Source organism: Oncorhynchus gorbuscha, linkage group LG15, assembly GCF_021184085.1.
Source record: "Oncorhynchus gorbuscha isolate QuinsamMale2020 ecotype Even-year linkage group LG15, OgorEven_v1.0, whole genome shotgun sequence".
Classification (NCBI taxonomy): domain Eukaryota; kingdom Metazoa; phylum Chordata; class Actinopteri; order Salmoniformes; family Salmonidae; genus Oncorhynchus; species Oncorhynchus gorbuscha.
The window spans coordinates 34,531,979-34,546,144 of NC_060187.1; the positions used below are offsets into that span (position 1 = coordinate 34,531,979).

General features: G+C 42.5%; 1 protein-coding gene across 2 annotated transcripts; it reads left to right on the plus strand.

Moving 5' to 3' along the window:
• The first annotated feature begins 23 nt into the window (after positions 1-23).
• Positions 24-5,024, plus strand: LOC123998354. 2 transcript variants are annotated; one of them, XM_046303485.1, is made up of 6 exons: positions 24-76; positions 237-406; positions 510-563; positions 778-2,859; positions 2,994-3,590; positions 4,908-5,024. In XM_046303485.1, the coding sequence occupies exons 2-6, from the start codon at positions 262-264 to the stop codon at positions 4,910-4,912; spliced, it is 2,883 nt and encodes a 960-aa protein (XP_046159441.1). In that variant the 5' UTR covers positions 24-76; positions 237-261; the 3' UTR covers positions 4,913-5,024. The 2 variants fall into 2 exon arrangements, with proteins under 2 accessions (XP_046159441.1, XP_046159440.1); XM_046303484.1 differs by lacking the exon at positions 4,908-5,024 and having other exon boundaries at positions 2,994-3,793.
• Positions 5,025-14,166: the final 9,142 nt, after the last annotated feature.

Here is a 14,166-nt window from a genome sequence, read left to right on the forward strand (position 1 = left end):
TTGGTAAATTCATGTGACAACATATTTCTTTGCATTTGGAATACGGGAATAGAAAAGAGGACGTTTTTTTCGCAGAGTAAGTTAACCTAGGCCTACTTTTCAGACAAACGCAGACAAACTTGTATAGTTGCACGTATAAATTCAAATGAAATATTCTCAGAAGCTGATGTGTTCCTTATATAAAGTAATAGCCCGATATATTAGATTCATTTAATTTATATAATATTTCCCTTCAGGATAATTATCTCAACGAGGTGAAAGATGTCCTGCAGATATTCCGCCAAAGTGCCTCCGGGCTTGATGACTCTTTTGGAAGGCCTCAGTCGGTCCGTGGTGAAAAGACAGCCAGAATCCATCTCACAGTTTGCTACATTTTACTTCGCCGAGCTTTTGCACTTCAGGACAGGTACACATGTTTGTTGAGAATAACTAAATTTTTTTAAAACAAAATATCATGAAATATGTTGAGAAAACTGAAGTAACATGTTTCAATGTTATGTTGGGCACAGAAAATCCAACTCTTGCCATCAACGACCTTGTGAGAGAATTCAATACAACTAAAGGTAGGCCTAACTAGATAATAGCCCATAATGATAAGGCCATGCCCAAGTACCAAAACAGGTACCTGAAGAGTAGCCTACTGTAATAAAAATGGAAAGTCCATGGCAGCACAAGACATTAATAAATGTGACTATTACAAATCTCCTGGCTTTGTAAGAAATCACAATTCAAAGTCAATCAAATACTGTGACCCTTACATTTATTTTTCTCTTATAGTGCCTAAGTTCCCAAGTCATGGCATTGGAGCTGTGATTGCTCCGCTGGCAGTTCAGAATGAAAGTGCCACAGCAGTGTCTCCTGGTGGTCAATATGTCCAACCATTTGGAATTTACCCTCCAGACAGGATTTTCCAAACTCTTCCCAGTATTCCAGGAGTGGTGGAGCAGGATGCTGAGCAGCCCTGGGTCCACAGCCAGAACATTCTGTACACTGGCACAACGTTGCCTCGTCTATCAGGTTGCAAAGAAGCTGCAGAAGCAACCTCCCTGCCAAGCCAATACCTCAATGACTCTGGCCTCCAGAGAAGTATGCAGGCAGTTACCACTAATGTGTCCCCTCACCCCATCTCAGCAGATCAAGCCGAAGATTTAGACGTCTTCCGCAGGAAATCCAGGAATGACTGCATGACGGCTACCTGTGATATCAACTCTGCTGCCCCAGACCGGTGCCGGCAAACCAAGTCAGCTTTCCCCGAGAGGGTTCCACTGAGTGAGATCTATCACATATCCAATGCTGTTCTGATCAGGGCACCTTCTGTACCCTGTGAGTACATGATTGTAGTGCAGTCAGACAAGGTCCCGAAGACCATGGTGTTTCAGAGAGTCTCATCAGTCAGTAAGACAATGAGGAACACTCGAACAGCAGCAGCTTGTGGTGATGATGCCACTGGTGCCCCAGGTAACACCCAGCCTGACTGCACACCATGTTTCACCCCGCCTACAGCCCCATCGCAGGTGGTAAAAGATCAGCCAGACACCCAATTGGTCATGCCCCTAGCGCTGACTGAGGACACTCAGCTTTCTGGTGATGGAAATAAGGATCTCCTAACCCAACCTGGTTGGAATCCTCTTTCACCTGGAGATAATTCTGTTTACAAGCACATGGACATAAATATAGCATTACCTGATCCGAATGCCTACAACCCATACATCAATGAAATGATAGTGGATCAAATGAACTGGGTGAATGAAGATGTTTCAACCATGGTGTCAGATGATATAATAGCCCCTGGTATTATGGTTCCTGTCAACTCAGCACTTCAGGATGGATGTTTCCCCAGTGCAGTACCTGATGTGAACGGGTACAACCCCTACATGAATGAGATGATACTGGATCAAATTAATGGGGTGAACTTTGGTGTTTTATCCAAGGTGTCAGATGAGATGACATGCGTCAATGTAATGGGCCCACCCATCTCAGCACCACTGGACACAAAGGATAGTGTGGTGAACATTCCTGTGTGTCAACCTATTTTAGCTCCACAAGAAGCAAGTGCCCCCAGTTTGGTGTACCCTCCAACTTCAGCACAAGAAACATGTGCCCCCAGTTTGGTGTACCCTCCAACTTCAGCACAAGAAACATGTGCCCCCAGTTTGGTGTACCCTCCAACTTCAGCACAAGAAACATGTGCCCCCAGCTTGGTGTACCCTCCAACTTCAGCACAAGAAACATGTGCCCCCAGCTTGGTGTACCCTCCAACTTCAGCACAAGAAACATGTGCCCCCAGCTTGGTGTACCCTCCAAATTCAGCACAAGAAACATGTGCCCCCAGCTTGGTGTATCCTCCAACACCACAGGTAACAGTTGGTGCCACCTTCATGCCACCAAGTGTTTCACCAGCAGGAGAAATAAGTGTTCCTAGTTTGGTGTACCCTCCAATTTCAGCTGGACAGGGGGGTAATATACCCAGTTTGGTGCTCCCGCCTATTTATATTGCTCAACCAATTGGAGCGCTCCCATTGCTTAGCACTCCTATTGTGCCACCCGTGGCGGGACCAAGGGCAGTCACTTTACCAAACCCATATGTACCAGCTCCACAAAAAACAACAGCCACTCTGCTTTATCCATCAATCTTGGCTCAGGAGGAAACAATACCCCCTTCATTGACACTCCCCCAGGCCATTGTTGCCCACCTGCATCAGTGCACTGGTCAGAATGCAGAAGCATTCCATGTGAATGAGGAGAACAGAAGAACACCCTATGTGATTCCATTGGTCTACCAAAGCATTATGGGAGTGCCACAGATGTATGTTCAACCACAACAACATCAGTTTATTCCCAGCTGGTCCAGAGAAGCGCGTAAGTTGAATAACGATTGGTTGTAAAAGGACAATATATTATGCTCATACCTACCCAATGTACCAATTGTAGTTCTTCACCCTCTGTGTAGTTATTGTCATTGACCCCCTAACAAATCTCTATCATCCCTGTAGATTCACAAAGGCTATGTGACCCAGCGCCTACTGGGGCCATGCCAGAGTGCCAGTATGTTACACCTGAAGCATGTGGTAGGACCTGGAGATGCATTGAGACTATGGCTGGGATGCCAACAGTTGTGGCTTTCCCAGGAGGATCTAGGATTGTGATTGGCTGTGGGCAAGAGCAAGGCTACAACCCCGACCAGGCCAACTTGCCAATGTGCCAGGACTTTGGGCCCTGTTTCAGGACCCATCACATATTTATGGGTGGTGCCAGCTCATTTCAAACCCTCTGCCCAATGAGTGGTGCCTACATGCCAGTTATGCCTACGGCCCCTACCTTCGAACCCACAGACCATCGCTGCTGCCAGGGTGCCCCTGATGTGACCCCTCCACATTATGTAGTGATCAACAGCCCAACTCACAATGTTGCCTCTTACCCTACACCATCACCCATGCAGCCCCAGGGCTTTGCCTCTGCTCCTGTCCACATGTATGGTCCCTGCAGTGAAACTGAGAATGCAGTGTCATCCACCTTCAATGTGAAGACCCATGCAGCCCACCAGCAAGGGAGAGCAGAACACTGCAGAGAGACCAGCAACATGCTAACAGGTGAAAATCCATATGTGCAGAATTATTCTGGTATATGACAATTATTTATATTTTTTGGGGGGTTAGATCAGCATTAATATAGTGGATAGATGTAATTGTCTGCATCCATATATATGTTTTGTAAATATACAGTACCAGTCAAAAACTTGGACACACCTACTCATTCCAGGGTTTCTTTATTTTTACTATTTTCTACATTGTATAATAATAGTGAAGACATCAAAACTATGAAATAACACATTTGGAATCATGTAGTAACCAAAAAAAGTGTTAAACAAATAAAAATATTTTTTATGTTGGCGATTCTTCAAAGTCGCCGCCCTTTGCCTTGATGACAGCTTTGCACATTATTGTGCTGTTTTAAGAAGCAAAAAAATGGTCTTCTTTAGACTAGTTGAGTATCTGGAACATCAGAATTTGTGGGTTCGATTACAGGTTCAAAATGGCCAGTAACAAATAACTTTCTTCTGAAACTTGTCAGTCTTTGCTTGTTCTGCGAAATTAAGGCTATTCCATGTGAGAAATTGCCAAGAAACTGAAGATCTCGTACAACGCTATGTACTACTCCCTTCACAGAACGGTGTGGACATCTACTTTGTGCATGACACAAGTCATTTTTCCAACAATTGTTTACAGATAGATTATTTCATTATTCACTGTATCACAATTTCAGTGGGTCAGAAGTTTACTTACACTAAGTTGACTGTGCCTTTTAAAAGCTTGGAAAATTCCTGAAAATTATTTCTGCCCTCTGAATTCATATTCATTATATAAATAGGCCTGTTTAATTTTGTCTGGCTTGCCGTTCCAAATAAAATTGAATTTTTTTTTTCTCATATAATTTAAAAAAACAAGTTGATAGGTGTAGGCAAGGTCATAAGCAAATAGGTAAACTGGGATATGAGCCCCATGGGTGATGGGTTAATGAAGGGGATTTTTCACAAATAGACAGGTATTTTCCTTTCAATGGTAGCAAGATCTTATCTGCTTTTGATAACTTTCTATAAAAATGTATTGTAGTGAGAACATTTCTTTCCTTTGGGATATGAATGGCAAGTATGTCCACTTCCCCGTCAGACCATTTTATTGGTCAACTCCAAGGTATTGTAAAAGTTGTATTTTTAGTGATCAATATGTAATATAGTACACTTATCATAATTTGGTTGTAATCCAGAGCGGTTAGAACAATTATCTAGATCCTCAATGAGGTATATGACAATGTTATTGCTCTGTAATTACTTATGTGTCTTGAAATAAGTGTTGTCAGACTGTAATATTGGCTCTAATTTATTCAGCAAAACTCTGTCTAAATTCCAGGTTAACGACAGCACGCCGGCAGGAGTGAACAACTTCTTTCAATTGTTCCTGAAAACTGTCAACATTCCTTAATAAATCCTGAAAAATTCTGTTGTTATGTCATGATCTACAGTTACACCCAAAGCATAGCTGCGGGAAGTAGTTTGGGATATATTTTCATTGTGTTATTGACTGTATGTTTGTTTATTCCATGTGTAACTCTGTGTTGTTATTTGTGTCGCACTGCTTTGCTGTATCGTGGCCAGGTCACAGTTGTAAATGAGAACTTGTTCTCAACTAGCCTACTTGGTTAAATAAAGGTGAAAATAATAATAAATAAGGCATCTACTGAACATAATCTACTCAAAAATACATTAATTCACAAACACAATTTTTTGAAGATGGACGATACATATAAACATCAATGTTCCTGGTAAAAGAAATGACAAAAGTAAAATATTAGCTACCAAGCTAAGCTACAGTGTTATGAATTACTATGGCTAACTGAAAATGATTTCCTTGGCAACCCGATTAGTATTTTTTTTTACAAAAACAAGGGTCATGCAAGCCTAGCTGGCTAATTTAGAGAGCTAGATGTATTGAATACATTCAATATGATAGAAACAGTAGAAGTTAAATATAATTGGGTGAAGACCAATATTCATATCTCCCCTTCAGGGAATGGCCACTGGATTTTAGTGGCAGCAGGTGTTCTCACCTTCTAACTGAAACCCAAAATGAGCTGCAACTGCTACGCTATATGGAGTGAGAATTGATTATACATTGATTTATACCTAACTAGCTAGCTAGAAATTCTAGTTTTAAATTAGCAAGCTAGAATTATTGTGTTGTCTCTGGAACTTGAACAGTAGACAACACCTGGTTAGTTTGCTAACGTTAGATAGCAACCCATACAGTTGAAGTTGGAAGTTTACATAACCTTAGGTTGGAGTCATTAAAACTCGTCTTTCAACCACTCCACAAATTTCTTGTTAAACTATAGTTTTGGCAAGTCGGATAGGACATCTACTTTGTGCATGAGACAAGTAATTTTTCCAACAATTGTTTACAAACAGATAATTTCACTGTATCACAATTCCAGTGGGTCAGAAGTTAACATACACTAAGTTGACTGTGCCTTTAAACAGCTTGGAAAATTCCAGAAAATGATGTCATCGCTTTAAAAGCTACTGATAGGCGAAATTACATAATTTGAGTCAATTGTAGGTGTAACTGTGGATGTATTTCAAGGCCTACCTTCAAACTCAGTGCCTCTTTGCTTGACATCATGGGAAAATCAAATTAAATCAGCCAAGACCTCAGAAAAAAAATTGTAGACCTCCACAAGTCTGGTTCATCCTTGGGAGCAATTTACAAATGCCCGAAGGTACCATGTTCATCTGTACAAACACTAGTACGCAAGTATAAAAACCATGGGACCATGCAGCCGTCATACCACTCAGGAAGGAGACGCGTTCTGTCTCCTAGAGATGAACGTACTGTGGTGCGAAAAAGTGCAAATCAATCCCAGAACAGCAAAGGACCTTGTGAAGATACTGGAGGAAACAGGTACAAAATAATCTATATCCACAGTAAACGAGTCCTATATTGACATAACCTGAAAGGCAGCTCAGCAAGGAAGAAGCCACTGCTCCAAAACCGCCATAAAAAAGCCAGACTACGGTTTGCAACTGCACATAGGGACAAAGATCGTAATCTTTGGAGATATGTCCTCTGGTCTGATGAAACAAAAATAGAACTGTTTGGCCATACTGACCATCGTTATGTTTGGAGGAAAAAGGGAGAGGCTTGCAAGCCTAAGAACACCATCCCAACCGTGAAGCACGGGGGCGGCAGCATCATGTTGTGGGGATGCTTTGCTGCAGGAGGGACTGGTGCACTTCACAAAATACATGAGGGAAAATTATGTGGATATATTGAAGCATCATCTCAAGATCAGTGAGGAAGTTAAAGCTTGGTTGCGAATTGGTCTTCCAAATGGACAATGAACCCAAGCATACTTCCAAAGTTGTGGCAAAATGGCTTAATGGCCTTTTAAAAAATTTGTGGGCAGAACTGAAAAAGCGTGTGCGAGCAAGGAGGCATACAAACCTGACCCAGTTACACCAGCTCTGTCAGGAGGAATGAGTCATAATTCACCCAACTTACTGTGGGAAGCTTGTGGAAGGCTACCCAAAACGTTTGACCCAAGTCAAACAATTTAAAGGCAATTCTACCAAATACTAATTGAGTGCATGTAAACTTCTGACCCACTAGGAATGCGATGAAAAAAACTGAAATAAATCACTCTCTACTATTATTCTGAAATTTCACATTCTTAAAATAAAGTGGGGATCCTAACTGACCTAAGACGGGGAATTTTTACTAGGATTAAATGTAAGGAATTGTGAAAACTGAGTTTAATGTATTTGGCTAAGGTGTATGTAAACATCCGACTTCAACTGTATCTAGCTAGCTAGCTAAGTTATGCTGTCCATGGTGCTGAATGTCTTACAGAACTGGCATCTTGAGCGTTGTCCATGTCATTGGAAGTTGACTGGCTGACTTTGATCTCTAGCTAACTAACATTAACAAGCTGGCAGCTGTATAGCAGAAGTAGCCATTAGGGCCACAGAGAGATACCCATCTGCAAGAATTATAATCCTGCCTATAGGAAGCCAGCAAATAAGAACACCACAGCCTCGTACTCAGATAGTCCAGCACTCCACTCAGAGAGACCATCACCTCAACCAGATAGCCCAGGCAGCACTCCACCCAGAAAAGCCAGCACTCCACCCAGAGAGACCATCACTTCACCCAGAGAGACCATTACTACACCCAGAGAGACCATCACTACACCCAGAGAGACTGTCACTACACCCAGAGAGACCATTACTACACCCAGAGAGACCATTACTACACCCAGAGAGACTGTCACTACACCCAGAGAGACCATTACTACACCCAGAGAGACTGTCACTACACCCAGAGAGACTGTCACTACACCCAGAGAGACCGTCACTACACCCAGAGAGACCGTCACTACACCCAGAGAGACTGTCACTACACCCAGAGAGACCATCACTACACCCCGAGAGACCATCACTACACGCCGAGAGACCATCATTACACCCCGAGAGACCATCATTACACCCCGAGAGATCATCACTACACCCCGAGAGATCATCACTACACCCAGTGAGACCATCACCTCAACCAGAGTTCAGCTCTCCACCCAGAGAAGCCAGAAACCCCGAGACCAACAGTCCAGCAAGACAGCTATGCTGAAATGGCACAAAGAATATGGCACCCTGCTACAGCCAAGCTAAAACAGATAAGGCATCATCTGCTGAACATAATCTGCTCAAAAATACATTTATTCCTTCTTTGTTATTATCAGAAATATAATTATTAGAAATACAGCCTATTATCATTATGAGTTCAGTTTCAGATAAGCTACCCAGGAAATAGTTCAAATTTGCACAGAAATATAAGTAGTCGCAGAAACAAAGTTCATGAGATTAGTAATTAGCTAATCTTAGATAATATTAACCAATGAATCAAATGTATTCATAAAGCCATTTTTAATTCAGCTGATGTCAAAGTGCTATACAGAAACCCATCCTAAAACCCCAAACAGCAAGCAATGCAGATGTAGAAGCATCCAAAGTAACAAAGGCAGGGCCTAAAGTTATTTTTAAAAGAGATGAAGATGAATTTTTTTTAAATGTTGGAATCCAGATGCAGCACTTGGAGTATTTGTAAAATGATTCTTGCCAATTGTTGACAAGCATGCACCTGTTAAGAAAATACCTGTGAGAACTGTTAGAGACCCCCTGGATCGATGATAAATTGCAAAATGTTATGGTTCAAAGAAACTATGCAAAAAAGGTTGCAAATAAGTCAGGCTGTTCAGATGATTGGTTGGCATACTGAATCATTTAGAAATTATGTGAATAAAACATTTTTTAAATAAAAAATAAATACAGTGGGATCCAAAATTACTGGCAACTGACTGGCAATGCACAAACAATGTAATTATAACATAACTCAAGATCCACAACCAAATCAATATACTGCCATGGCCATCTCAGTCTCCGGACCTCAATACAATCGAAAACCTGTCGGCCGAGTTGAAGAGGGCAGTTGATAATCGCAAAACCAAGAATGTGAACGATCTTGGAAGGATCTGCAAAGGGGAATTTTCCAAAATCCCTCCAAGTGGGTTCATTAACCTTAACATTTACAGGAAAAGACTCCATGCTGTTATTCTTGCCAGAGGTGGATGCACTAAGTACTAAATGAGGAGTGTCAGTAATTATGAAACATTTATTTTGGTTAAATTTATTTAGTATTAAATAATTGGATGATTTTGGTTGGTTCCATTGAAACATTAATAAAGTACAGTATCTCTCATTTTGGTATTTTGAGTTTCTCTATCTAGACCCCTTGACTTTTTCTACATTTTGTTATAATATAATAATAATAATAATAATAATATATGCCATTTAGCAGACGCTTTTATCCAAAGCGACTTACATTATGTTACAGCCTTATTCTAAAATAGATTTTTTTTAAATCCCCATCAATCTACACACAATACCACATAACAACAAAGCAAAAACAGGTTTAGAAATGTTTGATTATTTATTACAAATAATAAACTGAAATATCACAATTACATAAGTATTCAAACCCTTTACTTAGTATTTTGTTGAAACACCTTTGGCAGTGATTAAAGCCAAGAGTCTTAGATATGATGCTACAAGCTTGGCACACCTCTATTTGCGGAGTTTCTCCCATTCTTCTCTGCAGATCCTCTCAAGCTCTGTCAGCTATTCCTTGAGTAGCACAGCTATTTTTAGGTCTCTCTAGAGATGTTCAATTGGGTTTAAGTCCGGGCTCTGGCTGGGCTACTCAAGGACATTCAGAGACTTGTCCCGAAGCCACTCCTGCATTGTCTTTGTTGTGTGCTTATGGTTGTTGTCCTGTTGGAAAGGGAACCTTTGCCCCAGTCCGAGGTCCTGAGTGCTCTGGAGCAGGTTTTCATTAAGTATCTTTCTGTACTTTGCTCCGTTCAGCTTTCCCTCAACCCTGACTAGTCTCCCAGTCCCTGCCGCTGAAAAACAGCCCCACAGCATGATGCTGCCACCACCATGCTTCACTGTAGGGATGGTGCCAGGTTTCCTCCAGACGTGACGCTTGGCATTCAGGCCAAAGAGTTCAATCTTGGTATGATCAGACCAGAGAATCTTATGTATCATGGTCTGAGAGTCTTCAGGTGCCTTTTGGCAAGCTCCAAGCGGGCTGTCAGGTGCCTTTAACTGAAGAGTGGCTTCCGTCTTGCCACTCTACCATAAAAGCCTGACTGGTGGAGTGCTGCAGAGATGGTTGTCCTTCTGTAAGGTTCTCCCATCTCCACACGGGAAGTCTGGCGCTCTGTCAAAGTAACCTTCTGGTTCTTGGTCACCTCCCTGACCAAGGCACTTCTCCCCCGATTGCTCAGTTTGGCCGGGCGGCCAGCTCTTGGAAGAGTCTTGGTGGTTCCAAATTTCTTTCATTTAAGAATGAAGAGGCCGCCTCAAGAGGTGGCGCAATGGTCCAAGGTACTGCATCGCAGTGCTAGCTGTGCCACTAGAGATTCTGGTTCGAGGCCAGGCTCTGTCGCAGCCGGACACGACTGGGAGACCCATGGGGCGGTGCACAATTGGCCCAGTGTTGTCAAGGGTTAGGGGACGGTTTGGCCAGCAGGGATGTTCTTGACCCATCGTGCTCTAGCGACTCATGTGGTGGGCCGGGCGCAATGCACGCTGACATGGTCGCCAGGTCTACGGTGTTTCCTCCGACACATTGGTGCGGCTGGCTTCTGGGTTAAGCAGGTATTGTGTCAAGAAGGCTCTCAACCTTCGCCTCTCCCGAGTCCGTATGAGACAACACTAACTACCAATTGGATACCAAAAATTGGGGAGAAAAGGGGGTAAAAGTAACACAAAAAAAAATTAAACATTTAAATGGCGGCCACTGTGTTCTTGGGGAACTTCAAATGCTGCAGAAATGTTGTTACCCTTCCCAAGATCTGTGCATCGACACAATCCTGACTCTGAGCTCTACGGACAATTCCTTCGACCTCGTGGCTTGGGTTTTTGCTCTGACATGCACTGTCAACTGTGGGACCTTATATAGACAGGTGTGTATTTTTCAAAATCATGTCCAATCAATTGAATTTACCACAGGTGGACTCCAATCAAGTTGTAGAAACATCTCAAGGATGATCAATGGAAACAGGATGCACCTGAGCTCAATTGAGTCTCATAGCAAAGGGTCTGAATACTTATGTAAATAAGATATTTGTTTTTGCTTTGTCATTATGGCTATCAGTAAATTGTGCTGTCTGGTTTGCTTAATATATAGAATTTAAAATAATTTATACATGTACTTTTGATACTTTAGAATGCTTAAAACCAAATACTTTGACTTTTACTCAAGTAGTATATCACTGGGTGACTTTCACTTTTACTTGAGTCATTTTCTATTTAGGCATCTTTACTTTTACTCAAGTATAACTATTGGGTACTTTTTCCACCACTGTGTTGGCTATTCATGTCCAATCATAACTGGCATGGGGAGAATGACATATTACACAAATAAAACAGTATTTTTTGTTTTGTTTTATTTATTTAACCTTGAACTAGGGAAGTCAGTTAAGAACAAATTCTTATTTACAATGGCGGCCTTGTTCAGGGGCAGAATGCCATATTTTCACCTTGTCAGCTCGGGATGCGATCTAACAACCTTTCGGTTACTGGCCCAACACTAACCACTAGGTTACCTGCTGCCCCGTAGCCTACTACACAACCAGAACTCTGTCAGGCAGTCCAGTTGGTCAACTGCACGGGCAAAGGCCCATCTGGTATGTGGAGAAGTTAACATCCAGCTCAGTGTTTCCCAACCCTGGTCCTCGAGCAGCCCAAACAGTACACATTTTTATTATAACCATGTACAAGCACACCTGATTCAACTTATCAACTAATCATCAAGCCCTCAATGAGTTGAATGAAGTGAATTTGTCAAAGGCTACAACGAAACTGTGTACAGTCGGGGGTACCTGAGGACCAGGGTTGGAAAACACTGATCCAGCTGACCAGCGCATCCCAAGAAGCTCCTCTGCCATGTACACCCAGCATTACCCACCCTACCATGGGATGGTCTTCCAGAACAGAGTCATAGTGGGCTCTACAGGCCCCAGAGCACATGCCCCGGCAATGGTGTACCGGCCCCACTACAAAGTTGTCAGCCCCAGTGGACAGATGGTCTATCACCACACGCCAGAACCAGATATCGTTTACCCCTGTTGCCTTAGTGCAAAGAGCCAGTGTTCCTCCAGACCATATCCTGACAGGCAATGCTCCCACAGATGATGTCCCCTGGCCATGCCATGGATCGGCATGGGACAGTCTACCCAACCAGTGATTTACACTGAACAAATATATAAACACAACATATAAAAATGTGTCACGTTTCATGAGCTGAAATACAAGATGCACAAATTTGTTTACATCCCTGTTCGTGAGCATTTCTTCTTTGCCAAGATAATCCATCCACCTGATAGGTGTGGCATATCAAAAAACTGATTAAACAGCATGATCATTACACAGGTGAACTTGTGCTGGGGACAATAAAAGGCTACTCTAAAATGTGCAGTTGTCACAACACAATGCCACAGTTGTCAAGTTTTGAAGGAGCATGCAATTGGCACACTGACTGCAGGAATGTCTACCAGAGCTGTTGTCAGATAATTGAATGCTAATTTCTCTACTGTAAGCCACCTCCAACGTCATTTCAGCCATTGAAGAGGAGTGGGACAACATTCCACAATCATTATCCTGATCAACTCTATGTGAAGCAGATGTGTCGCGGCCAGTAATCCATATGCACTGACAGCAAACGAACTCTAATCTAACTAAAGGATCAATAAATAATCGACACACCAGTTAAACCTGTCAAAGAGACAAGAGAGGTAGTCCACGATCTCAGCAAGGCACAGAATAACGTGAAACAGTGACCGAAAAGTTTCCCCAATTCCACATTCACTGTCTCCGGTAGGTCAAAACACATTATATACTGACCACTAAACGAAGAATGAGTACCGATCGAGGCATGTGAGCAAGTGCCAGAGCAATCCTCCACCAGGAGCGCAGGCCCGAGACCTTCATGAAATAAACTCACACAACGCTGCAGCACTTGCGCATCCTGATCAAGATATTTGGAGGTAGTAACTTACTTATTGCCATGAAGCATCAATTAAACATCTTTAATACGAAATAAAAATCTGAGCGGGACTTATAAAAAGGACATATTAAAACGGGTTAGGGATTTTATCTTCGTTTTTGTCTGTAAGGCTATCAAGATACTCAGCGGCAAAGAGATTAAGTGTCACCAGAAACAAACCGACGAAGAAGCATGGAGAGGTCAACATATGGCAAGAATCATAGAAAATTATTATATCGCGCGCCATTCTGTTGCGCTCAATGAAACAATCATCAAGAGTGTACCTGCCAGTATCCTATGTCAAGACTACGGTTACCAAAATAAAAGAGTAGCACACTATATATAAACTCCCAAGTCATTTATTGGGTAAATCGCCAGTGTTGGCATCACTGTGCCTTCTTCAGGACTACGGTAACCACCATGGATTACCGACCCACCGTCAGTGCGCATACGATTCCTCGCCTGTTTGTCAACCTCAAATAAATCTGTGTCCCATTGCGCTGCAGAGCACCCTGCCTCGTGCCATACCTGTGCATAATGGTGAGGACTCACACTACTGGTTGTTAGAAGAAGCAGACGCACAAATTCTGTGGGGCCTTCGACAGCAACTAACTGCTGGAATGAAAGCAACAACTATCCATCGGGCAGGGATTCCTATGGTTTAGCAGCTAAGGTCAGCGATTAGATACGTGCCTGTCTATGTACCAATGGATGAAGCCATGACACCTGTCCACTCCGCCGCCTACGTGCCATTCAGCTACTACATGATGGAACATGAGGACGGAAGGAGGGTTCATAGGCGTCATTGCAGTGCACTCCTCAAAAGGGTCGCTTTATGTAAACCTTGTAGTGGCTCGCACCAACGTGGATTTTTATCATCAATTAAAAACGATAAAGCTTTCAATGATAACAAAGCTTTCAACTTTCAATGTTCTCTATGGAACATAGATTGACTTCAAAAACCACCAGAGCCATGCCAAAGTAAGGCATTTAATTAACACGAACAAACTTG

Coding starts and splice junctions, on each gene's coding strand:
- LOC123998354 (XM_046303484.1), top strand. CDS start 262: ATGTCCTGCAGATATTCCGCCAAAGTGCCTCCGGGCTTGATGACTCTT. Junction 564..777: donor AGAATTCAATACAACTAAAG/GTAGGCCTAACT, acceptor TTTCTCTTATAG/TGCCTAAGTTCCCAAGTCAT. Junction 2,860..2,993: donor CAGCTGGTCCAGAGAAGCGC/GTAAGTTGAATA, acceptor TCATCCCTGTAG/ATTCACAAAGGCTATGTGAC.